Source organism: Gadus morhua, chromosome 14 (genome assembly GCF_902167405.1).
Source record: "Gadus morhua chromosome 14, gadMor3.0, whole genome shotgun sequence".
Classification (NCBI taxonomy): Eukaryota; Metazoa; Chordata; class Actinopteri; order Gadiformes; family Gadidae; genus Gadus; species Gadus morhua.
The window spans coordinates 11,368,515-11,395,156 of record NC_044061.1 but is presented as its reverse complement, the minus strand read 5'-3'; the positions used below and the strand labels follow the sequence as shown (position 1 = coordinate 11,395,156).

At 41.8% G+C, this 26,642-nt stretch overlaps 1 protein-coding gene across 5 annotated transcripts in view; it reads right to left on the bottom strand.

Moving 5' to 3' along the window:
• The window catches only part of tead1b (TEA domain family member 1b), a 36,856-nt gene extending 10,214 nt beyond the window's left edge, over positions 1-26,642 (bottom strand). The window contains exons 1-6 of one of the 5 annotated variants that reach the window (XM_030376171.1): positions 26,452-26,641; positions 25,870-25,995; positions 15,765-16,025; positions 3,166-3,230; positions 1,271-1,333; positions 1,118-1,180 (exon numbers count right to left, since the gene is read on the bottom strand). In XM_030376171.1, coding sequence (XP_030232031.1) covers positions 1,118-1,180; positions 1,271-1,333; positions 3,166-3,230; positions 15,765-15,966 — 393 coding nt within the window. In that variant the 5' untranslated portion in view covers positions 15,967-16,025; positions 25,870-25,995; positions 26,452-26,641. Of the gene's footprint in view, positions 1-1,117; positions 1,334-3,165; positions 3,231-15,764; positions 16,026-25,869; positions 26,246-26,451 lie in introns of those variants that run through there. The other 4 variants (XM_030376170.1, XM_030376172.1, XM_030376173.1 and 1 more) reach the window with 4 other exon arrangements.

The window sequence follows — 26,642 nt, the reverse complement described above, 5'->3', positions numbered from 1 at the left end:
ACACACACACACACACACACACACACACACACACACACACACACACACACACACACACACACACACACACACACACACACACACACACAATTATTCTGAATTCTAAGAATGGTCACCATCCAATGAAAATTGTTGGATGGTGTGTCAGAGAAATAGTTACCATGGTTATACTTCATAAAGACCTTATATTCCAGGTCAATGTAGTCGTAGAGTACTCATTCGACAATGGCGCCTCGATTTTTGGGGAATTGTAATATTCAAAAAGGGTTAAAAGACTTGACTGCGGAGGGAAATAACAAGAGTGTTCTCAAATGACTTCATCTGAACTGAAAAGGAGGGCCAAACACGCCAGCACATCTTCCAGCAGGCTGAAGAGAGAAGAGACTTCCCTGCTATTCTCCATACTGAACGGACACCGCCACACAGACGACGCCAGTCGGGGGAAAAGTTTCATTATCTCACATTGTAAATCAAGTGTCGGTTGTTGAATTCACCTTCCTTCCTTTTTAAATAAATAAAACCTGGCTGACATGCCCTTCTATCAATATATCTTCTGGTAAGAGATTTACGCGGGCTCGTTGACCTCAAACAGCTCACAGCAGCTCACCAACAGCCAAACGCATCTTGCCAGCATGCTTCCCCACATACACACAGACTGTAGCGGCACACAAGCATTCAAAAGAAGGCATTGTGCCACCTCGACAAATGTGCGCTTTTGCTTTGAGGTGCTTACTTTGGAACTATATTTTTTCATATGGAAGCTATGAATGAGAAAATCTGAAAAAGATTATTCTTATTATTCTCATTTTATTCTTCTTCTTGTTCTTCTTATTTTTATTGTTGTGTTTTATGCTGACTAGCCTTGTTGTTTAGCCAGCCAAAGGTGATCTCAAAGCAAAAGTAAAGAATGAAAGAGAGATGCAAAAAGCAGGCAGAGGGAATGATGTTGACTGGATATGGTGTTTAGGGTGGGGTGGGTTAGAATTTGAAATAGGAGATGATCAAGTAAGAACTTAAGGGTTAGGGGAATCAGAGTAGCAGGCATTCACTCCATCACCTGGGAAACAGGCAGCTAAACGCACAGCAACCACATGCCCAGAAGCAGAAAAGCGCATACCTTTAGCTTGGAATGAAACTCACGAGATTTCCTTCTGGCAAGAACCTGAATGTGACTAGACACCTGCGGGGTAAGGGAGAGGAGGAAAACAAAGGAACAGCCTGTAACCATGGCAATGAAAAGCCCCCTGCAACTGGGCATAGCCAGACCTACCTTAATGGCAGCTTGGATTTCTCGAACTTTCTTTCTCGCTAAGACCTGTATGTGACTAGACACCTCCATTAACAAAATAAAAAAAGGAAAAGGAAAAACACAAGAAAACAATAAAAGTACAAAGTGGAAAACACATATTTTGGTTACAAAAGCAGGAGATGCGTCCCACAATGGCAGAATCTCTGAGGCGCACAGTGAGCGCATAAAGCCAATAAAGCATTGTGCTGTCTGTTGTTGTCACCTAAGTGAAGTGATTAAGGAGGACGCAGGCCCCTTTAGTGCACATTAAGAAAGCACAGATGTGGTCTTCTGTGCACTGAATGACAATCGGCCGGTATTAGTGTGGGAGCTGGCGGAGACATTTCACAAGTTTTTTCTTTACTTAAACGTTCACCTCGTCTGAGATATTTAATGGTAGTTAGGTTAACATATTCACAGCAACTATGGGGTTGTTATTAAAGCAGTGTTATTCATTCTGCTATCACCGTCATAAATGTCAAATAAACACTGTCCCATTATAAAAAGCTGAAACTGAATGAAGCTGAATTTCTGTTGATTAAAAAAAAAAAAAAAGTCTGTAGTGTTGCTAAGTGTGGAAGGGGCAGGCTAACACTTGTTTCCCCCTAAGTGAAACAATTAAGGAAAATGCATGCCCCTTTAGTGTTAGGCCTACACCTACATTACTCTGTAAAGTAATTTCAGTGCGTCAGATTGTTAATCAATGGAATCAATTAAGTAATTGTAGCCAGCATTCATTGAGGATTATTGAGTCAGTTATCCAAGTGTAACCGTAATTTACACTTTACCACAAAGCCTCTTCACATGCCTAGCCGTGAGCAGTAGCCCATAAGCACGCTAACGCAACCCACGGTGTTTTGAAGCCATATTCCGGCCAAATTGTGATATCTAACATAACCCTACCGTCCTAACGTGCTGATTCACTGTGCCTCATTGGCTATATCCTAAGCCAATCAGAGTGCTTTTTACATTCCATAATCACTATCTGCCTAAGACATCTATTTGACTCATCTTGACTTTTTTTTTTTGCAAAATGCAAGATGGACCTAAAAATATGCCTTAGACAATTATGCTTAGAGGCTAACGGTATAGTTGTTGCAAAACCCAAACCAAAGCCCTGAACCCCAATGAAGCAGAGTGCAGTACAACAGCCGGCTCGCTCTCAGCGGTGGTTTAGGACACTCGGTGTTGCGGGACTGCAAAACTAGTTTGGGAGGCAGAGAGCTATGGGCTGCACCTCGAGTGTCGAGCACCAATCTCGGTGTTTTCTGGAGGACGTGTAAGCACCGAGATGCACTTTTGATTGCCTTACAGTGCAGAAAAAAGAGCCCAGTCTCCGGGTTTCTGTGGCATGCCTGTGATCAGAGCAAGTCCCACTCTATTTGTGCTTCCACCTGCCCACAAATAAAAGCCTTTAGTCTCGCAAAGTGTGCAACCTCAATTCATTCAGAGGAAAGAATGCTTTCGGAGAAACGGGGGCTGCACTCCAGCGTATTCTGGGTCCTTTTGTTGTTTTTTGTGTGTTTTTTTTCCTTCTTATTGTCTAGCAACACAATGCATATTGAATAGCAAAGATATAGTGATCAACGAATTGTTTCAAAGTATTCAACGTTAATCGTAAGAGTATAAAAACACACACAAAATACACAAGTGAGAGTAAATTGCAAGATAGGTTGTTCATTTTGTTTGCTGTCTGTACTCCTGTTTGAATGCATCGGGCCGTCTGTATCATAGCTAGACACCAGCTTAGGCATGCATGCAACTGAGCATTGGGGTGTGTTATGTGTGTGTTTGTCTGCCTGTGTTTTCACGTGCATGCGAGTGCATTGGATATCTGACTAGACTCCTATCTCATCCTCCAGCCGGGGTTTTCTTACCTGTTTCCGAGTCCTCGTCTTCCCCGTCCGTAACTTGATGTATCTCGCAATGAGTTCGTTACGACCTGTGACACAGAACAGGTGGAAAAGGTTCAATGGAGCAAGCATTTAATTTGCCTCTTACAATAGTCGAGGTGAAGAGCTCTTCTTCGAATCATAATAGTTTCAAATGTCCCCGTTATAAAACCAGCTGGGGTTGTGACTTTGGTTATTTGAAAAGACAAAATAAAAAATATTCCTAGATGTTTAATAATTTTCTTACATGTAAACCCCATTGCTACAATGGAATACGGAGTTCACTATTTAACATATCACAGAGTTCAAAGGACAGATCCAGAATCTGCTAGGAGCCCCATGTGGCATTACAATTAAAAAACCTCTGTACAGAGACGGCCTTTCAAATGAATCTACAACGTAATATAATTCCATTCTCTTCAAAGACTGCTATGAAAGAACACAGGCCTGGACATTCATAAATGTTATATAAAAGAATGGCGACAGAAATGTATCCATCTAAAACAGTGCTGCTTTCATCATGTTTTAATTAAAGAAATGGTTTTGTGGAGCTTCCCAATTAGCAGAGGCTTCAAACATTCTTCTGTCCTCAGCTCTGCACTAATTGCCCAAACGATTCGCAATCGTCCCGGCAAAGCCTTTTCACATGGTAATTACACGTTGCCAACCCCAAAACTATTACACAAATTATAGGAGGGCAGGTACTGTAGTTGTTTGCAGCAGAAGAGCCAACACATGTCATAGAAATGCTTTGCACACCTGCACGGAACGTATCAACAGGCTGGCTGTTTTTACCCTACCTACCACACACTAACACACTCACACACACACAGACACACACAGACACGCACGCATGCAGGCACTCACTCACGGACACACACACACACACACACACACACACACACTCGCACGCAGGCATGCACTCCCGCACACACACAAAATAAATGTCAGTGTAATAAAAGGAAGACAGTGCATTTATAAGACTTGCTCAATTCAATTACATCCATATTCTACAGCTGAAATTGCAGCACCATTTGGAATCAGGCTGATACCTAAGGCAGATATCAGGTCTGAGTTTGTTGAGTAGTGTGCCTATTGTTGTTGTTGTTGCGTGTGTAAAAGACACTGAAAGAGTGTGGTTGTGGTTGCGTGACATGGACCGTACATGTCTTTGCTCTGCTCACGGGCACTTAATTAATGACAGGGTGGAGCTGAAAGAGCTTTTACTTTGAAAGCCAATGTAAAGTCAATATGCATTCAAATCTCTCAGTGGCCGTGAAATTGTTGTGCGTTTGTCTTTCACGCATACAGGTCTTGACCCGAGGGAAGTCTTGACCCCCTGGGTATTTGTCCTTCAGAACTCGCGGTGAAGTTTAGGTCAGTCTCAAGCAAACCAGTGGACACCTGTCTGGGACAAATAAACAACACCTAGATAACTCCAGCTTGATTGCACATAATCAACAGAAACAGACCAAGTGCTCCAAAGTTGTTTACACATAGTCCAAACTTGTGAAATGGCAGACTGAAAGCTTGTTTACTTACTTACTTATCCTTTTCACCGGGCGTGAAAAAAAACAACCACCCAGATAACTAGCTAACCCGAAATCAACATTGTCTAAATTGCCTTGTCAATATGCACAAGCCAAGTGTGGGATAAGTGCATTTCATTGTAACGTGTGTACATTGTTGTCCCCCTACAGTTTAGGTAAGGGGGAAATAGCAACTTTTTATTTATTTTTACTAAAATACAAATGATAAATCTTGAACAAATGTGTCTATTGTTCAATCTTGTAGGCCTGTATGCTTATCCTTATTATGATTATGATCTTTATTATTTGCATTAGTATTAGTATTTTTAGTATTATTCATTATTATCATCCGAAATTGATTATACATCACAAGGGGGCGCCATCTCAAGCATACGTCCATGATGAACTATAAAGAACTTGAATCTCAACATTGTGTATGACAAATGAGAATAAACCAAATGTTTTTGGTACCGACAATTGATATGCACGAGACACCTGATCGAAATGGGATCATATCATAGAGTTGCATATTACCATGAGCTTATAGAGAATCAGTTGATCTCATATCACACACAATCACACGCACACACCCACAAACACTTTTGTTGTTCTAGTTATATACAATACATAAAATACCATGGCTAGATTACAGATTAAGGTATGTTATTTTCTCAAAGCTACCAAGAGAGTTAAGTGGATTGCACTTTTAACCTTCCTCCAATCCAGTGCTCAACACTAACCAAAAAGTTCATAACAGATAACGGCAGTCCATTGAGATTTTAGCTTCCAACACTTAAAGTTCTATGGTTTTATGACTGAGAAATATTCTGAGGAATATATTAGTAATAAAGTATGGCAACATGGATTGCTGCCAATCCTCTGTGTGTGCATAAATGTTGCCAGGCGACCTGCATGTGATGTGGCGGAGCAGCTTCTGTGGTTAAATGTAAGCAGGGGCGTAGCCAGGACATTATTACTGTGGTGGCCAGCTCGGGCCAATCTCATGGGGTGGCACTTTACTGTCAAAGTATAACACTTTGAATAAGAATAATAAGTCAAAGTTAGATCAAACTAATATTGCATATATTTCAGCTTTCTTTAGACCGTTTCCGTTCAGGATATATATCTATTATTTTTTTTCAGACTCGGGGGGGCCAGCGGGGTGGCCATCCTCTGACCAGGGCTGGCCCCCATGTGGCTACGCCCCTGAATGTAAGGGACTCAACTGTAATACACACTGCTGTGATTATTAGTTGTGGAAAAAAGCTCCTCGGCTGCTATAGAAAACAGAGTCCTGCTGCTTGATGAATACCCTGTATTTATAGCAAAAGACTTACAGTTGAGTGTGGTGGTATTGGGGACGGGGGGGGTCCTATACGTTATATTTCCATGACCTTAAGGAGGAGTCACACTACTAAAGGCAGATGGGAGGAGCATGTATTGCCTCCCTTCCTTTGCCAAAGTGAACCCCATACCGTCCCTAGAGATTTTGCGGGGCATGTGAATGGCCCAACGAGATGGTAGCTCGGCTCTTCCCCCTGAACCCCAACAGCACACTGCTACCCTGGCCACTGGCCCGAGAAGTTGATTCCCCCATTCAGGGCAGAATGGGGGAATCAGTTAGGTCAGTATTTTATTCAGAAACCTTAAAGTGTAATTCCGGCGTACCCCCCAGGGTCTTTGTTTTGGCATGTACCCATCAAAAAAGCCTTTCAGATACTTTACATGCAGTAGCATGATTCGGGTCCCTACACATAAAACAAAGCATCAACAACTATGTTAGCATATCGGGTGTTTATTGAAAAAGGACCTACCGGTAAGGCACAGACTTTGAAAACAGTCTTTACTAATAAACTCCCGGTATACTAAGTTGTTGATGCTTCGTTTTACGTGTAGGGACCCTAATCATGCTTCTGCAGAGGTTTGGTGCTATTTTGAGCAATATTAGTAGTTAAAAAGTGCAGATTTAGTACCGTTTGCGGTGCCCCTAACCAATAACATGGAAGCCAAACATTGCGCCGGGCAAACTCTATACTCGATTTTCAATTAAAAAAGTATCCGGAAGGCTTATTTGATGGTATACCTGCCAAAACAAACACCCTAGGGTCAGTTTTCGCCAGAATTACACTTTAAGGGAAATGCGAATCTCACTGGATCGCCATGAGAGGAGATGCAAATGATCTCAGAAATAAGGCATTGCAAAGCATGCATACATGTGGAAATGGAAGGGTGGAGGACAGAAAGCCAGCGATAGAGAGACAGAGAGGGGCGGTGGAGGCAGGAGAATGATAAGAGGGAAGGAAGAAAAAGGTTGGATGCTATTCAGTAGAGCTCTCTCGCTATTCTGTCTTGGTGTTGTGAAGGTTCGCAGCACTGTTGTGTCTCATTGTCCTCTTTTTAATCCACCTCTTCTCAACCACTTCTTGCTAACACCTTTCCTGTGTGACACATCCAGAGAGTGCAGTTTTCATTTGTTACCATCAACGAAAAGGAGAAAAAGCATTTCTCGTCTGATGCGTCCTATTTTACACAAGTTGTTTGTGTAAAGAAAATTCTACACTTGAAAACATGATTACACGCCTTAGAAATGTGTAATTCACGTGAAAACATTTAAAATAGGAATAAAATATAATCAAAAGGTAAGTTACCCTGCCAAACAGAATTATTTCTCTGATTTCTAAATTCCAAAAAAATTAAAGCAGTAATGCACTATTCCCTTATTTGTATTCTCTGCCCTTTTTTCAAGACGAACAATGAGGCTGAAGTTAGAGTTATGGCACATAAATATCATACTTCCTAGATTATGTCCTCTGAGTGAAAGGAACAAAACTTTACTGGTTTTGCTGTACTTTTATCCCTCCATTTTAAAAGAACCCATTTCCTGTAACAGGCCTCGTTGAACACGGACAAAACCGCGGCCACATCTGGCCAAGTGCTCAGCTATGATGTCAATGGATGTGAGACAGACTCGAGCTGGGCCAGAACCCACATTGGATTGGCTACGTTGCTCTTTCTGTGGGTCAGGGCATCAAATCTTGTGAACAAAGGGGCACACAAATGTTTATTCAATCAAAATGCTGTATGAGTGATACATTCCAATAGGCAGTGGGTTTGTGCCTCTTGTTGATCTTACACACCTATCGCGCTGGAAATGTATCAGGATTTCTATCTGTGATCAATTCAAAACAAATATGTTGGCTCTGTGCTGACAACCAAAGACAAAGACTGAAATGAAAAACACACTCCTTTTTCTGAATGACGGAAAAGAAAAGTGCGCAGCACACTGGGACCACAACCCTTATACGAAACCGCACCTCATACTTTGGTACGTGGTCAAGAAGATGGATGGCACACGTTGAGAACAACTATTTGAGAGGTTTCATTCCGAGGAACAAAATTGGGTAAGAGATAAGATGGGGTTTCAAGATGTTCTCAAAAGGTTAAAAATCCCAAAATACTTTGTGTACAATGCAAATATATTGAAGGGACACACACAACAATGCAAATATATTGAAGGGACACACACAACACACACACCCATGGGCAAGTTTGGGTCGCCATTCAGCCTAACCAGCAGGATTTGGATAGGGAAGCAAGAAAACCTGGAGAACGTAACCAAAAAGTCTCCCAAGATATGGGTCCTTAGACAGGGATCCGTTCTATGCACGTGAGCCTGTGTGCTTTCATGTGTGTGTGTGCATGTATGCATGTATGTGTGTGTGTGTGTGTGTGTGTGTGTGTATGCATGCGTGTATGTGTGTGTGTGTATGTGTGTGTTTGTGTGTGTGTGTGTGTGTGTGTGTGTGTGTCCACATAAGCCATGGCTTTGCCCTCATCTGTGACAGATGACTCAAGAATCCCAGGCAGACATTACGACATTATCATCACGATTGATTGTAGCAACAACATGAAGGCCTCTAGCAGGAGGCTCCCCTCTTGATTCACAGGTTCTGGAATCAAACAGTGGCAAGAAAATCGTTTGATGTTACAATCAAACCAGGAACTATGTCTCAAACTCCTTTGGAGTAAATAATGTATACTATTTGTTATAATCAATAACAATTCAAGGTTGTAGTTGATGAAGGATGTAACAATCTAAAACACGGATGCTTTGCTTTTATTGTATGTTGACTCAAACAATTGTTATTAGCAGTAATTGTAATACTTATACGAATATACCAATTATGGACTCAACACCATCCATCCCGACATTGGGTCGGGCCTGAGGATACATCAGGTTAACCTAAGAGGAAGGGATTTAGAGATTCTTGGACTAGAATTGCAATCTCATGCTGTTTATGGTCACATTAAACAAACGTTATTGGCTAGGAAGTCTGAATATTTGATTGGTCAGATCATCAACATGTGAATGAAGCAACTCAGCTTGCTGCAAATTGCTGGTGATTCCACATTGCTCTGTTATCAAGCCACTGCTGGTGCTCAGCCTATGACCAACCTGCGATCAAAGCCTCAGCTTCGAGCAATTAAAAAACAGTATTGAAACAAGCCCATCAGCTTTTCCTGATTATTATTAATAAGGGCTAGGATTTTTCCAAGAGAAAGTACATATTATTGTCACATTGAATGTAATATTATTAACTGAACACCGTTTATAAGCAAGAGCTTCTTCGGTCTTCTGATGCCTGAAGATGTTCTTCTTGCTGAATGTTCTGGTGTTATGTGGAGGGCCCCAACATTGGGCCCTCCACATGTTTCCTTTGTTCTATATTTGACCGTTACATCTGCTATGTTACTTATGAGGGGAGAAAAAATGAAATTACTCCATCCTTCACACGCTGGAAAAATCTGACCACAGCAAAATCAATTTCAACCATAATACTGCGTAATATTGCGTCTAATTGTAATTAACAGCTTTTTCACTATCTCTTCCTCACCCTTGGACACAAAGGAAAATCAATACTAAACTTGAGATGGCTTTATTGAGCTGGATAAAAGGTTTTATCGTTGGGCTGGGGGTCAGGGGCACTTGAGTAATGTGTGAGTTCAAAAGGGATCGGGGGGGTTGGAGGTCAAAGGTGATTTGTTCTTTCCAGAACCTACAAGACATCAGAAATCAGGTCAGCAACCTTACGCCTTCCGGGAGACACGAGAACATTACAGCAGAGGACCTCTGTTGAACTGGACCCGTGTTCAGACACAAGGTGGAGCGGACTCTCTCTCTCCCTCTCCCTCTCCCTCCCCCTCTCTCTCCCCCTCTCTCTCCCCCTCTCTCTCTCTCTCCCCCTCTCCCCCTCTCTCTCTCTCTCTCTCTCTCTCTCTCTCTCTCTCTCTCTCTCTCTCTCTCTCTCTCTCTCTCTCTCTCTCTCTCTCTCTCTCTCTCTCTCTCTCTCTCTCTCTCTCTCTCTCTCTCTCTCTCTCTCTCCCTCTCTCTCTCTCTCTCTCTCTCTCTCTCTCTCTCTCTCTCTCTCTCTCTCTCTCTCTCTCTCTCTCTCTCTCTCTCTCTCACAAGGGAACCATTTGCACAGCCGGCCCTTGTCTGACTCACTCAATCAATTAGCAGTCCCTGAGTTGATCATCACATACATTACAGCAGAGGCTCGTCAACGTGCTGAGGTGTGCCCCTCAGGAGAGGCAGAGGAGAGCAATACGTAAGCTCTCCCCCCCCCCCCCCCCCCCCCCCCCCCCCATGCGACTACAGCCGGACAGGTTGCTGCACTAATCTGTGGGGACATGTGTAATTATGATGAGTCCCACGGGGGGAACGAGTGACTGGGTTAGCTACGGCGATGTGTGAACATGATGAGGAGAGGCGGCGAAGAAGGTGCATTCTACCTGCCTCGCCCACAGCAGAGTAAGAGGACACTGAGTCAAATCAATATTTGCAATCTCTCGGGATCAATGTAGCGCCCGAGCAAAAAGCAAGAGGTGTTATCGCTGACCGTTGTGAGAAAATCCACCTTCACGGCCACAATGTCCCCTCCCGTCGCATTTGTTTTGGCTGCATGCACAAGCCGTGGTGGGTTTTTTAATTTTGCTGAAGAAATCAAATTTGAACCGAGAAACAAATTTGCAATTTCTTTCAACATCATCATTGTTATATAGTAGGAGTAGATGTATGCCTTCGCTATAGCTCGTTCATACAACAGAATAATAAAAGGGTTACATGGCATTGTTCAAAGATAAGTCTTTCCTTTTTGATCAGATTCAGTTGCATCTCTCTTGTCGGCTACATCTGGCCATTCCTACACTGATTATACAAAAACGGTTCCATCAGTATAATATGAAGCCATCAACATAAAGTGTTCAGCCCCAGAATAGGGCCGCTCTCTCATCAGTATCAAACAGACCCAGTTCTTGACACTGCATCTTTAAGGGAGCTCAGAGTTTAACTGTGTTCAAGAACAACAATGGCAGCCAATTGGGAGCGTGCAACCTGAAACCAGTAGCTCAGCTTGCAGAACCTCAACCAGACCTCAGAGCTGAGACACACCCCAACAAACTCCACATTCAGACAGAGAATGCTCTGTTATCCGAGGAAAATTAACATATTTTAAGTGTGGTCGATAACAAATTGAGACAATGCAATGACTATGCTGCATGGACTCTTTTGGAAAATATAATAATTAGGACATTGATGTCCTGGAAAATACTGAGCTAAAAATTAATAACTTTCAAAAGCTGCATGCCATTGGACAACAACATCTGTACAAAAGAATGCAAGATGCCACATATATCCCTGAATAGATTTTAAAGTTCAAGTTTTAGATTTGAACAATAACTTAAGTTCATTAATAGCCATCATTTATTTCTTTTAAATAACACTTTTCAAGCGAAATTAATTGAAATGTTCTATCCTGGGAGATCTAATAAATCTAGGGGTTGTCACCCCAAAGCAAATGTCCATATAGGGACGGATGCCAAAGATATTTTGGGATTTTCCAGTCGAAATATAGACTTGAGTCCTATAGGAAGCAAGCTTAAAATACAGGCCTCTACATTTGGGCCCTGTTCTTTGCTCTGTTGATACAACTTTATTCTATTTTTATTTTAGGTCTTTGCCTCATTTATGAGGTTGTGACAGGGCCTGACCTGCTGTCTTCTTATTTACATCGTTGGGTCAAATCAACACGGAAAAACATTCAGCCCAAAGCACCAAAACACCTCAGTACAAGCATATATAACGCACTGGATTTTCTCAGATTCACAAGCAACATACAAACATACAGACATTCATAAATGGCAACATAGCGCCACTGAGCAAAACAAATGATGGTGAATTAAGATAGCAATTGATGGCTCCATCAACAATAGTGTTTGTATCAGCCATCATCGGAAAAGCAGCACGTTGGTCCAGTAAAGATCCAGTCTCCTTCTCTCAAGTTCTCTTCTGTCCAGGATGCAAAGCAACAGGTGTAGAGAGCTCCAACAGAGTGCGGTTGATTAAGTAAGAGAACTCATGAAAAGGACAGTACCCTCCCTTAACATTTTTACAAGCTACACTGAGCCTTTTAGCCCTTAATAATGCATCAGTGCCAGTTCTTTGAAAGCCAAGCTCCGTACTAATATCCCTCCCCTCCCCACACACACACCCCCCCGAACAACTACAGGCAGTTTTCCCCCCCTAGTTCATATTAGTGTTTATATGTGACAAATCAATAGAGGAAAACATCTGTAGCATAACCGTGCTATCTAAAGCTTTGTCACAACAACAACACCCTCTCCATTTATACCAAAGCATTCCCTCTGGTGCCATTGTCATCTTTATTCTCATCTCTAATGGGGGAATGAAGACATAAAGCAATTTGAAGTTTTTCGTTAACAGCACAATGTGTGAAAAACTCTGCGGTGTTGCAGCGACAACAAATGACCGGGGAACAAAACGGGGCTGGGGGGATTATAGTGCAGGCGGTGGGTAATGTCTTTCTGAACCCAAGTTCCTCCCTGCATTCTGAGTAAATGCAGGTGACTGAGGGAGCCTGAGCTGATCCCAGAATTCCTCATTACGTGCCCAGCGGGGGGGCTCAGTCCCCGCTCGCTCCAGCACCGAGCGTGCTCAGCCCAGCGAGACAGGCCCCAGAGGAGCGCTGTGCTGCAGGGCCATCTGGGGCAGGCCAGGTCTGCTCATTATATCTAACTCATCCTTGGCATCCCCGCAAACCAAGTGCCACTTAGTTCCCACAGGAGGGGTCTAAAGGCTGGAGCGCTGATGAGGTGGCAGAGCAACCGCAGAGAGGTAACGGGAGGAGTTTTACCTCAAAGGACTCAGAGACAGGGAGGGCGGCATGATATGGACTGAATATTCCAGCCCATTAGCCTAGCGCATATAGTTATCGCTTTAGCCTAGTGAGTCGGATCAGACCTGCGCAGTGTTAACAACATGTTGAAACTAATTGGGTAAACTGTGGCATCACACCCAGAGTAAAGACAATAATACACTATGATTTATTTCCCCAAAGCCTTCTTCTTCAATAAAATGTTCCCCCCTATTTATTTGATATAATACTCCTGAAAAAAATACTACTACCTATGCTTTATTGTCTGTAAATAGAAGAGAGACAATGAAAAGATATCTAACAAAAAAAAAAACTATCTGGATTGGGCCTAGACAGTATCAAGATGCAATTTGTGTCCTTTCTTCAGCTACGAAGACGATGCTATTCAGTTTGCAGCAGGGCATGTGCAAATGCATAACAATGAATAAACATAAAATTTGCGTGAATCGTGTCATTTCATGTATGCACCCAATTTCTAGAATAAATAAATGCAGCCTCGCACAGCAGGTGAACGGTGTAACTGTAGCGCGATAAGGTCTTCGGCTGCATTACTGACATGTTTTCCTTATGCTTTTTAACATCTAGTGGCCAGTGGACTTGGGAGCCAGGCAGAGAGTGCTGGGTAATGCCTACTACGCAGCTGTGAGGCTTCCTGTGCAAGTCACAATTAGCCTCACAGGAACGGGCACGGTGCCAACCACCGATTTTTTGGACATCAGAATACACTCCAGGTAAACACCACAAGAAGGAGAAATTAGGCATTGTTTTTTTTACAGCAAGACAGTTGCTATAGAGACTGTTGCTAATTAACAGCACTCTGCCCCTGGGTAACAAAGGGCTTAAGGGCACTCGTGGCGGCTCCTCTTGTGATCAGCACTGTGTATGGAACACTGTAGCATCCCTAGTGGCCTCTGCTCTCACAAATACATGTTTCCCCTTCTGCTGCGCCTGCTTCATATTACATGCCAGGAGTGGTTTTTGTCTTCCTGGGTCTTATTAAAAAAAAAGTACATGGAGCTGGATTACAAGGCACATTTACTCAAGACCTTACCCGCTTAAAAGACAAATTCTGGTGCTTTTTATAGAATTCTTGTTTTAGAGAAATCTGCCTCTGAGCCGTTCTGGAGGACCCTTCATGGGTTTCTCATCATCTCTGATGGTATTCTGAAAAGAGGCCCTGCTACCGAGGAGCGCATCCCTTATGGAAATCTGATGGATCCCGGCAAGAAATTTACATGGTAAACAAAGCCCCGCTGATTTTATGTCTGGAAGCGCCGGCTCACATAAAAATGAAAGGCATCTGGCATTTCCTTTACCTAGTAACAACAGGTCTGGCCTGATGAATGGCCTAAGCCCTTCCTTGTATTATGAATGAGAGATGGAAAGAAAGCCACCAACTACTACTACTACTACTATTACTACTACTACTAATACTACTACTGTTCGTACTACTACTACTTCTAGAGCATAAGAGGCAGTATCAATATACTGCCTCAGAGTGTGCCCGTGTACGTGGGCATGTAGTCCATCCAGAGGACAACATTATTATAAATACAAATACAAATGGTCGAGCCGTGAACAGGTATGTTTTGCCCCCTTTGTGTACACGTTAACATGATATGGAAGTATACCAGCACGCTTAGTAAACATGCTGCATGCAGAAGTTTAAATTCAGCCTCACTCTCCAACCCAAATGGTTCGAAGAGAAGAAAGTGGGACCAGCCCAGCTTCTGCTTTTACCTTAAACAAGTCCACCCCTGGCCCTAGTTAAAGTTTACGATAAACAGCCCTGGCCCTTGTAAATGTTTAAGATAAACAGTTTCACTACGGCCACTAGAGTTAACACTAAAGCAAAAGATTGGCCAAAATATAGTTCACAATTTTTTTACATTTTATATTTCAAAAATCCTTCTCCTGGCATATCAATTAAACTGCAGCGGCTTTGCCATGTAAGGATTTACTGCGTGCTGAAGGTAGAAATTAATGCTATCATTTTGACCCGAAGTAAACCAATTTGCTGAGCTCTCATCCAGAGTGGAGAGTGGAGAGTGCATTGGTCTGTCTGTCACCCCAAGCCGGCCCCTGCCAGGGAGAAGGGGAGTAAGACGGAAGACGGATTGGAGAAGGGTCCTGGTTAGGGCTGGGGGGGGGGGGGGGGGGGGGGGGAACTAGAATTTACATTTCATTTGGCCAGAGGGGTCACATGACAGTTGCAAGCAAACGCCCAGGAGAGAGACAGGGACCGAAAGAGAGAGACTAAGACAGAGCGAGAGAGAGGAGAGAGAGAGACACAGAGAGAGACAGCGACAAACAGACAAGAGAGCGAGAGGCAGAGAGAGGAGGGGTCTCTCGGCTTCCCTTGACACTGACAGTCTGTGAGACAGTCCAAATCTGCAGGAGAAAAAAAATATCCCTCTTTCCATGACATCAGGCAGCCAGGAATGGGGGTGGGGTGGGGGGAGATTTGAAGGGGGGAGAGGGGCTACAGCTGGTGGCAGCCGTAGTACCATCTGCTGCTGACCAAACCTTGCTGCTCCGCTTACACAGGCAACTTCTGGAAGGCCAGAGGAGTTGTTCACCATCAGTGAGCCAGTATGGCTTTTATCCTGATTGTCTCATGCATAATCATCTGGTTCAACACGATTTTCAAATCAATTCCTTGGCTTTAAGTCCACCGTGTTTGCATGTGTCTCTATACACACCACATTGTGTATACAGCACAAAAAACTGCGAGTGCAAAATTACCCAACTCGACAACACACCCCCACACTCACACTCACTCACCCCTGTGGACTGTTCAAAGGTGGCCTCCGGCACTCACCGTACATCTTGCCCTCATCAGACAGGATGATCTTCCGGCGGCCACACGGTGGGTAGATGGCCAGCGCCTCCTGGAAGCTCTGCTCTATGTCGGGGCTCCACACGCCCTCCGCGTCGTGGTCCAGGGGCTTATCGGCCGAGTCGCTCAGCCTGTCCATGTCCTCCGCGGGGCTCTCGCTGCCACTCCAGCTGCCGGGGTCCATAGTGGCGCTAAGGGGTCAGGACTGTGCGGGCCGAGGCCTGGACCAGACTAGGGCGAGCCCTGGAGGAGGTAGTCGGGCACACAGGGGAACAAACACAGACGAGATCAGATAAGGACACACACGCACACACACACACACACACACACAGGACAGAGAGGCTGTAGCTGCAAATGCGTAGGCAGCTGCCTCCAGCACACCCAACACCAAAATGCTGCCCAGGCCCGCAGCCCCAGAAGATCTGAATAGGGAGGAGAGCGTGCAGACACAGCCAAGACAAGGCCAGTCGAATTGAAGCAAGTGACGTCAGTTGGGTTCATCAAGGAGGTTAGGGGTTTCAGTACAGCTCGTCGTGTTTTGAGGGTCACGATCTTCACACGGTGGGGACACAGTGGAGTGAGTTATGTAGAAGCTAAGATGAATTCTTCTTAAATGATGAATAGCATAGCACATTCTTTCAGGTTGACTCATCTTCCGTTGGCATTGCTTCGAGAAGTGTCAGTCATAGGAAGTAACTTGATAGTGACACGATTGAGTTTGGCAGAGTCAGTTAAACTATTTAGATAAATATGTGGCATAAAAACATAAATAGCTTTGTTTTTTACAGAAGGCCAAGCTCTAAGAAAGCCTAACAGCTTTGGAACAATTTTATACTTGTTTTGCCATCAACATAAAGTACTTCTTTGAATGTTAAAGAATAAAATAGCTTTTTACAAATATATATTATATCGGTACATAACTAGATAACATATGGTAAATGAAGCATTGTGATTATAATAATGTGAAGGAACTGGGGAAAGGAAATAACTTAGGGCATCTGGCCACCTGAGAACAGGTCCTTGTTGAGGCATTTACAGCACTTAAATGTGGGCTGTTGTTTTAAATGTCCAATTACATGTGTTTGTATTGTATTTCCACATAAATGTTTAAACCTTCTGCAGCAGTTGCCTTAATCTCCCCTCTTTCCCTCCACCCTACTGCTGCTGAGCTCCATTCTTTCTAAGCAGCACAAGCTGTCGGAAAGTGGAAATAGCAGCATATGTTTCTTCTAGCGTGTGTCAGTTCATGAGGGGTGCTGGGAGGGGGTGGTGGTGAGGGGACGGCTGATGGGGGGGAGGTGAGATGAGAGGCAGGCTGTTGGGGGGGAAAAAGCACCAAAAAAAACCTCCCAGCATAGAGTAGGGAGGAGGGATTTTTTACTGAATTCCGTTTTTGTGTGCTTTCCTGCTGACTCTGCAGAACCAACTCACAAACCGATGAGGGAGGGGGGGGGGAATTCCCATTTGGACCACTAAGAAGCATGGACCCTCTGTTTGTCTAGCGCTTCACACCAACCGGCTGAATGTTACTCAAAGTAATCAGTGTTAAAAGTGTGTTGATTGTGGTCCAACGCAATGATGTAATAACGACAATGAGTGCTGTACTTAGATTAAATTTAAAAGACAAAAAATGTGTCATTGACAAACTAAAAGACTCGTCAGCCGCAGCAAAATATATGGCCCACAATGGAAGTACTCTTCATTTACCTTAATCATCGATAATGTAGTATTTTTTGGAGGTGACTAGATCTGCTGACCAAAGTCCTAAAAAGAGTTTATCCAGATTCATCCTGCATGGGCCGTATATACACCACGTGTATATTGATTTCACGCAGGCCTATTTTGCCATTCTCACGGCCACAGGTGGCATGCTCACACTTCACACGAGGAAATGAATACTGCTACTGTGATGCTTGATGAATTATTGAACCAGCAACTCCACCCTTTAGCCTGACACAAAAACTATACACTCCACAAATAACTATTGTGTTCTAACTTCTGAATTTAACTGTAGTGGAATCGATGGCGCTTTTTAGAAATGTTTGTTCGACTCATACGGACACATATCTCCATGAATCCATTATGGGCCGTGTCTGATGGAGAACGAATATGAGGGAGACAAATTGTGTTGTCCACCTATTAAAGCCTTAATCTCATTCATATTGAACACGTCGCAAAATACAGTCGGCTCTTTTTGCCGAGCCTTTCAGTGTGAATGGTATCTATGGTGCCATGTTTATAAAGACGGTGTTATTAAAAGAGACACGGATAGGTTTCACCCCATGATGGACTGGCGTGCAGCTCTCGATAAAGATTCATTGGATCGAAATTTATAGGAAATGTATGCAAGCCTTAATAAACCACTGTACTGGAATCTTTCATCCTTACGCGGCAGTAACCCTTGAACATGTCATCACATTATTAAGACATGTTATATCTTCTAACACACACTATTTTATTTGTGGCTTAGACATCACTTTAAAATACTGTGCATGAGCAGTTAGCTTAAATAAGGAAGATTAAAAAGCATTTGGTACAAAACATCATCTGAGGAGAAATGTAGCATTTTTGTAAGCAAACAGAAAAATTAGAAACAATATTTATTAAAATAAATTAACACACCCTTTATGAAATGTCTGTGATTTCCTTGTGATCAAACTCACAGCAGGCTAGTGTGTCTTGCCATCCCTCAGCATACAATATTGTCTTTGGAGTTTGTCTGCAGGTGTGCATGTTTGTGTGTGCGTGTGGGAAATATAAGAGTGAGAGGGAGAGCGAGAGTATTGTTATTGTCCGGAGCGCTTATCAACAGGCACAGAATAATGAAAGGATGACAAGATAGCGTGTATTACAGAACATGTGAATGTGTATGTTATTAGTAAGACATTAAATAGTCATTAAACAGTCATTTATATGGTATGTTTTACATGTTATAAAATAACATAATAGTGCTCCATAGAACTATCTCTGTATGTTCCTTTTTTGCTTTGCTGATGTTTATATGTCTATATGTTTGTGAACAAAATATATGAAAAGAGTTATCTATGTATTATCTATGAATAACATTATAAATTCCTCCAACAGACAATCAACATGTTGGTATTATCTCTAACTTCAATCAAATACAGAGGTCACCGGCTTGTCTCATATTTTACAGAACCATTGAGAGTCTACCCACCACACGGCTACAAAGCCTGGCATTCTAGTTTTATTTACAACAAAACTGCTTACCAAAATATGCTTTTGTGTATTGGCTAATAATGTCTCTAGCTAATAAAAGACAGCAGTACTGTATCTTTAGCGGGAACGGGAGACGGAAAATATCTATATGTGGAATGACTTTGCATCCAATTATTTAAAAACCAAAATTCCAGTGATTAAGAAAAGAAACATACAATCTTTACATACGAAGGCTTCCCTCAGGTAAGAGAAAAACAGAAATGCAATTGACATTTCAGGGATACATGTGTCTCTCCCATTCCCCAACCCTGGACTTCCTTGGAGTCTATACAGAATCCTTTCTGGTTCCGTGTTGCCATGCTACTGTGGCCTATGTGATCATAGATCATTAATTCTCCAACAACAGACCATTAAGTAGAGGGAATAATTATCACCCCATCACGGCTAGCCACAGAACTCCAGCACTCTGCCTCTCGCTTGAATTTCTGTGCTTTCTCAAGAATCAACATCATACAATGCAACGTGGCTTTAATCACCACTTTAATGGGAAACCTAATAGAAAAAGCAAAGAACTACATAGAAGGAAAGATGTGGATTTTTATGACGGGGAGTTTGTCCACAGATACGTTGATACGTGGGCAACGGTTTTGTCGCTTTGAAAGGGATATCTTCCAAAAATTAAAAAGGCTATACGAGGAATGTGAGATTACTTATGCAGTTTATTATCCTCTTATACACAAGAAAAGTAGCATTGGTGGTGATAATATTTTGTTTCCCCGGCTATGCCTAGCTACATTGGAGAGGATAACTAGCTGCTGTGCATTGTTTCTTTTGTGTACTATGGCTACTTTGGAGATGGGAGACGTGTGAATAACATGGCGGAGTTGCCTATTGATGTGGTCTCTAAGTGCTCTAGAATCCCAGGCCTAATTATGACAACCGGAGGAAGGTATGAATGTCATCTGTAGAAACACATGAGGCCAATGGATAATTGCACACTCTTGTCTTTACAATGTGGGAACCATGGAAATAGACCTATTTGTGTGATGGGGGGAGGGGAGGTGACAATGCAACACGTGTGTGTGGTAGTAGGGGAGTGGGGTAGCTGTGACATGGCATTAAGAGAGATGATGCTTATCGCCAGATTACATAAACCACTCGCCTACCTGGAATCCAACTTCTTAAATTAAGAGAAACCCATTTTACCCATCAGGCGCAGCAAGGTAATGAAATAACGGATGAGAGGTCTCAAATGTAATTTTGCTCTTTTGTGCCCGTTATCTTGGAGGGTGCAATAATGACTCTGTGAATGACTTCCGTGCACCCCATAATGGCCCAAAGCAGTTAAGTCCACAATGTTGAAAACTATAATCACCAGGTGATTACAAGATTCTGCATGTTGTAAAGACATATCCTGGCCCTCTTAATTACTGCTGCTGTCAAAAGTATTCCATTTAGTCTTTGCAGAATATGCTTCCCATAATGCACATTCACAATGACATACATAGATGGAATTCCATTTACACTTTCATGATGTCATTAAAGCAGGTTAATTAACTCTTGAATAACACATCCATCAGTGAGGACCTACGCATGCAATGGTAAAGAAAGGAATCTTCTGAAATATGTGCATGTAAAATCTATGGAAATAGGCTATTTTATTCCTTTATCTAGTGACAACATTGAGCATAATAGTTCAGCCCGAACCCACCGTCTAGATTAAGCAGGCATAAAAAAAAAACTACAAAGTATTTGACGGAATTACTAACCAGACCGCAAATGTATCCTAAGACAAAAATAAATTGAATGAGGAAAAAAAGAACACGAACCTCCAAAGTAATAATGGAAATATTTCTAAAGACTGTTCAAATGAAAGTGGCTGACCATACAAAGGACTATATCAAGTTTTAATGAAAAAAAAAATCTACAGGCTATAGAGTCCTAATGAATGAATGAGCAAGCTTTTCAATACCAATTTCCAAAGGTCCATTGGAGTCGCTGGTAAGCTTGCCAATGCTCTTCCAGTTATTGGCAAAGGCCATGTGTTTATTTCATGCCTCTTTAAACTTGCACGCTTAGGTGCAAGGAATCTGTCCAAGATCATCTCACTCAAACATGAGACCTGGATCCTTCCAACCAGCAGCTGTCTGGACACTGGGATCAATCTCTGTCAGCGAAGCCCATTGATTTACAGGTACTGTCAGCGCAGGCCTCCCTGCCTGGCTTCTACCTAAAAAAAGCTATAACTGTCGTGACGTGAACAACACAAGAGATGTCCAGTCCAACAAATAGGCACTGGTTAAGCATATCTCTCCTTATTCTACTAATACGTCCCTGTCCTTGGGTGTCTAACATCCCTAAAATTCAGATAATACATAAATAATAATTTCCTCTTCTGAAAAGAAGCTTAGAAAATATTTTTCTTTCAAAAAAAATATGCGATGCATTCCAGACTGCATATACTCCAATGTGACGCTGGTGTGGAGAAAGGCAGAACACGAGAAGCTCAGGAAATTGAAGCTGTAAATAAAGGTCCATCAGATAAAGGATCTCCTGACAGTTATGAGAGCAGAGCAGAATGAGACCCGGGCCGCTGGCTCATTCAAGACACGTGCGCACGGGTATGACAAAACAAATCATAGAAATGAGAACGAAGGCCACCATTAGCTTTGGACCCTTCCGATGGCTCCTTCTCGTGGTTCTCATCGCCTCCACCACCTCCTCCTCCTAAATTACTTCACTTCATCGCTAACCTTTGACTACACCTTGGGTTGTAGTTGACCTGCATCACAAATGTAAAAGAGCAACAGTCAAAAATCTTTTTTTCCCCCAGCCAGATGTGACTTGTTGTACCAAGACGGTCAGTGTGCGTCATATTCAGTTTTTTTTAATGAATAAACTTATCTTTCATAAGTTTCGACCAGGTTTTTTTTTTCTACAATAAGCAACATTGTTTTCTCCCAATCCATATATGTCTACCAAACAAATAGCTGCATCACCAGTGCCATAAATAGCCAATTTGATATCTGGATCTTTGATTCAATCTGTATTGTGTACCTTTTCTCCACCTTTTCCTACTAGATGGAGGAACTCTACCTCTGCACATTAAGACATGCCTTCCTAGGAGGCAATTCTTCTTAAATCTCCTGGAAGCCAATAAATAGCCAATAAAAATGTTGAGCAAGAGATGAGGCGTTAAAATGTATTGCGGTGGTGAGTGGTGGATCTGCTGACCAAAACAATAAGAGACAACTAGTGGACCACCATGGAAGTCCTGGCACTTAGGGTAGCCTAAGCATCAATTTGTCATCCGCTAGACAGTGCAATTCTTTGGAATCCATTGGTTGCTTGTGGCCGGTTTAATTGGGCTGGCAATAAGACAAAAACTTCAGAGAAGATACATTGATTTGTGTCTGCTTTGATCATACATCATCTATAGGAATTCAATGTTTTAGGATGCAATAGGGATTGTGGTTTGGAAGGGGGTGGATAGGTTATATTTAAATAAAAGCCACACATAAAAACACTTTTAATGAATGTAATCTGGTCCATTTGTGCAATGGCTGCAAGATTTCCTTCCGTCAGCAGGAGGCTTGAATCCAAGCTCCTACTGCTTCTATGAGCAACGCAAAAGAAAGTTGGTGAGGTTTCGAATTCCTGCTTTGATTGTGAAAGAACTCTAGCGTTTATGGGGGTTTCAGAAACGGACTCATCTAATGATTCATGGATTATATATTGCTTTTCATCTGCGTCTAATCAAAGTCAAAAACATCATGTTGTAGGTTTTCTCCAAATAAGGATGGGATTTCAGCAACAAATGGTAAAAATTATAACTAAATGACTGCTCTCTCTCTCTTTACTTTCAGAGGAAGGATAACATTATTTATTTAAACAGTCTTCCATTTATTTTAACATTTCTAGTGATAAAAACATCTTACGTTCATTCTCACCATTATCTTAAGAAGATCACAAAAAGTTTTGGACCTGTGTGGCTTGCCATAGAATCATCAGTGGAAACTCACGCTCTTTACGATGAAGTCAAACCGTGGATATGGATGGACATATCCTATTTACCATAACAATATCTATCATGAAAAAGTAATATCCTACTGCCAAACACCCCTTTGGCCTTGTCAACCGGGGCTGGGGTTGTTGACAAGGCCAAAGTGCACCCGGTAGCTGGCAGTCATTTTACGACTGCGGTACTGAAGCAGATTTACTTAGATGACGTCAGCGGCTTTGAGCCTGCTTTTCCTTTTTGGTGGCATTCTACTCTGGCCTCATTGGGGCCCTGCTCTTAGTACTTCGCAGCTGCCTTTACTCTACAATTCCTTTCTAACCCTGGGTTTACCTTAGGGCACACACACTCTGAGTCCCACTGGATTGTTTCTTTCCTTTTCTTTCCGGCCTGCCTTGACTGCTAAGAGGCTGGCATTTGGACTTGCTTTGATGCCTGATTTTTTTTCATCCTTGTAACAATTAATTTCCTTCATTTAGATTTGAAGAGATAACAGATAACGCGGGGATGACATATGTTTTAGTGCAATGTTTCTGCAATAAAAGAAGAAAACCATTGGAGATTAGATAATGGAAAACAAAAATAGTATTTGACATCCTTTTTCCCAGCGAAAAAGAAATAGGTTAAATGTTCTTGTTTTTTGCTGGAAATATAGCAACAATAATTTGATTAAATAATATTTTCATCTTGCTATGGTTCAGCAATGAATTTCCATATTAAATAGTTTTGAACTTGCTCCAAAAACCAACATCCACATGAGTACCATTTGAACACACATGTCTATCGATTTCTCAACCAACAAGGATTTTTTCATGGCATCTCATTTGACGTTGGCTTAGTCCAAAATCCCACTTTCTAGTCACTTGTCTTATTGAAGGATACGCATATATAACTAAATAAGTGATGCAATTGAATGATAGCTGTGAGGCTTCTGATAAGCATTATCATTCAGTGTCTTTTGATGGTTCTTTAATACATACGACTTTAACTGTGAGTGTGACCAGAGTGGTGGTCTACAGAGTACACTGTTAAATAAATACACCAACGGTTAAAATGCGAACGTCATTTTAAACCTGATTTATTGCAATGGTTGAAAGAGATTTTTTCCTCCTGCATAAGATTTGCATTTGATTTGATGTTAGGCAGGGTAAGTTATACAGATCAATGTGAATTATATCTTTATAATAGAAAAGAATGGTGATATTTAATGATGGTTAGGTCTATATGATACCATTTATCTATAGCTATCTATAGCTATCGGTATCAAAGGTTTCCATTAATTGCAGTATTTCCGTTCTACATGTTAAGACCACACTATAACAATCCATCACTGGTTATATAACATATGTAAACATCATTAATACAGCATTGTTGCTAAAAAACTACTTCAATGATGGGCAGCCAAACAAAGAGGCTGACTATAACCATGCAACTGTGGTCATAGAATATGTAAAATAATCAAATGTCAAACAATGGGGCATTATATAGTAAAGGATTTAACAATGATTAAATGTGATTAAAAGTTTTGAGTGATACATAAGAGCTCAAATCCGAATTTTCAAAGTAGGGACTCGTGTTTCAGCAAAGACAATATCCTATTCTTTTGAAAATGCCATTCAGGCTATCTTCCAACAGGTCCAATGGTTGCATAAGCTGAAAACAAAGCATCTTTTGCTCCCTCTATTTTTTCCTTTTCAGGCAGATTTACTTCTTGTTTGGAAGTCTGAAAGAATACAAACGTTTTAAATAGCAGCTAAATTAATTAATGAATGTGTCCCTAGCCATACTGAAAACCTATTTGAAATGTATGAGAAACCAACATTAACACTAATAACACTTTTAAAATTGCCTTTTTTTGGAGTCAATACAATTAAGTATAAATCTACCTGAAGATAATTGTGTGTTGCCCAGGGGCAAGAGATGAAATTTTCAGTTTTGGACATATATAGGTTACCATTTCTACATTTTAAAAAACACCAAAAGAATTTCAACAGTCCCTAAAATTAATCACTCTCCTGTTCACTCTATAGCTGATAACTGCTGCTGTCATTATAGGTTAAATTAACATGATCTTAATAATAACATGCAACAATGTTCTACATATGGCATTTAAAAGAACACTTTGGAATTGATCATAAAGGATGTTTAGAAAGCTGAGCTGACTTGATGGATTTGTTCAAAAGAGAAAGTCTAAAGATTGTATATCGATGAATGATCACAATCTGGAACTGGAAATATTACATACATATCATCACTGATGATACCTGTTAACTACCGCATATTACCATGCATTTTTAAAAGATGACACTCAAATAATGGGCAAAGTATGGCTGAACTAAGTTCCAACCCTGTCTCTGCCCATAGTCGAGTGCAGACCATTCTCTCGGTGCGATCAGTCGCCTACTACTTTAGTTTTAGCTGAGCAGGCATATCCCGAAAAAAAGGCGGATATGGGAAAAAGGGAAGCCCAAATAAAGGCTGCACAACAGCGTTTGGAAACATAGGCTATCCGTTCGTATAACCTGTCCATTTCATAATTTGCTGTACGGATTTCCCATGACACACCGTTTTCTTTTGGAATAAATAAAGAGTTGCTTAAAATAAATCAATTGCACGCCACTTTTATTCTGAAACATTGGTCGGAATCCATGCCAACTTGACATAGAAGAGTAGGCCTAATTAACCAGGACATAAAGGAAAAAATATATATTCTGATATTGTAAATATTGTTGTTTTGCGAGATGGAACTATGTGTTTTTTTCGCCAGGCGAGCGAGAAGTGTCTGTATCCTTCTTGCAACATAGGAGTTGAAGCTGGGCTCAATGTGGTGTGTAACATGGAGTAGAAGGCATTCCGGTATCCCGGTGGAAAATAAGGGAATATACTCACGCAAACTTCGATGGCGATCAGAAAAATGCACAGCCAGATGTGTCGAAGCAACAAGTCTTGCAACGCGGTTTGGTAGTTTCCCGAAAATTCTCCGATGAAATCTCCAACTCCCGGCGGCGGATCCAACTATGGAGAGGAAAACACCTCCGTTTTTATCCGTCATCTTGTCCAAAAACTCATGCAAGCGCTACTTATCGTTTGATTCTGAAAAATCGGATTTGTTTCTGAGACTCTCCGATGTTCTGTCACGCCACCTCTGTGTATTATACGTGTAAGGTATAGGGCGGTGTGGTCACGCTTCTTCCCAAAAAATGTAAAAAATGTCAAAGATTTTGGTGCCATGTCAGTGCAGTCTCCCACAACACTGAGCGGACAAAGTGAGCACCCTGTTGCAACACCGAGGAAAATCGGCCATCTCATCGATGGAAATTCTTTAAACAATATGGGACGAACTGATTAGAATCGCTACGTCGCTATTTTAATAAAGACATAATGAAGAAATATTTCAAGCGCATGATGTAAACCCACTACGAGAAGAAGTCTGCGATCTGTTTGCATATCATTAACTACGTTGAAACTTACCTCAAACACATCCGTTATTGACATTCATATAAATCACCTCTTGAGATTTTTTTTCAGATGTGATATTATTGATATTGGAGAACTGTGTAAAGTTATTGTATTGTTTCTGGGCCAGCCAGGAAGGTGTACGTAAAACGCAGTCGGACTGACAGAGATGCGAAGAATGCTCGGAATGAGAACAAGAATGAAAT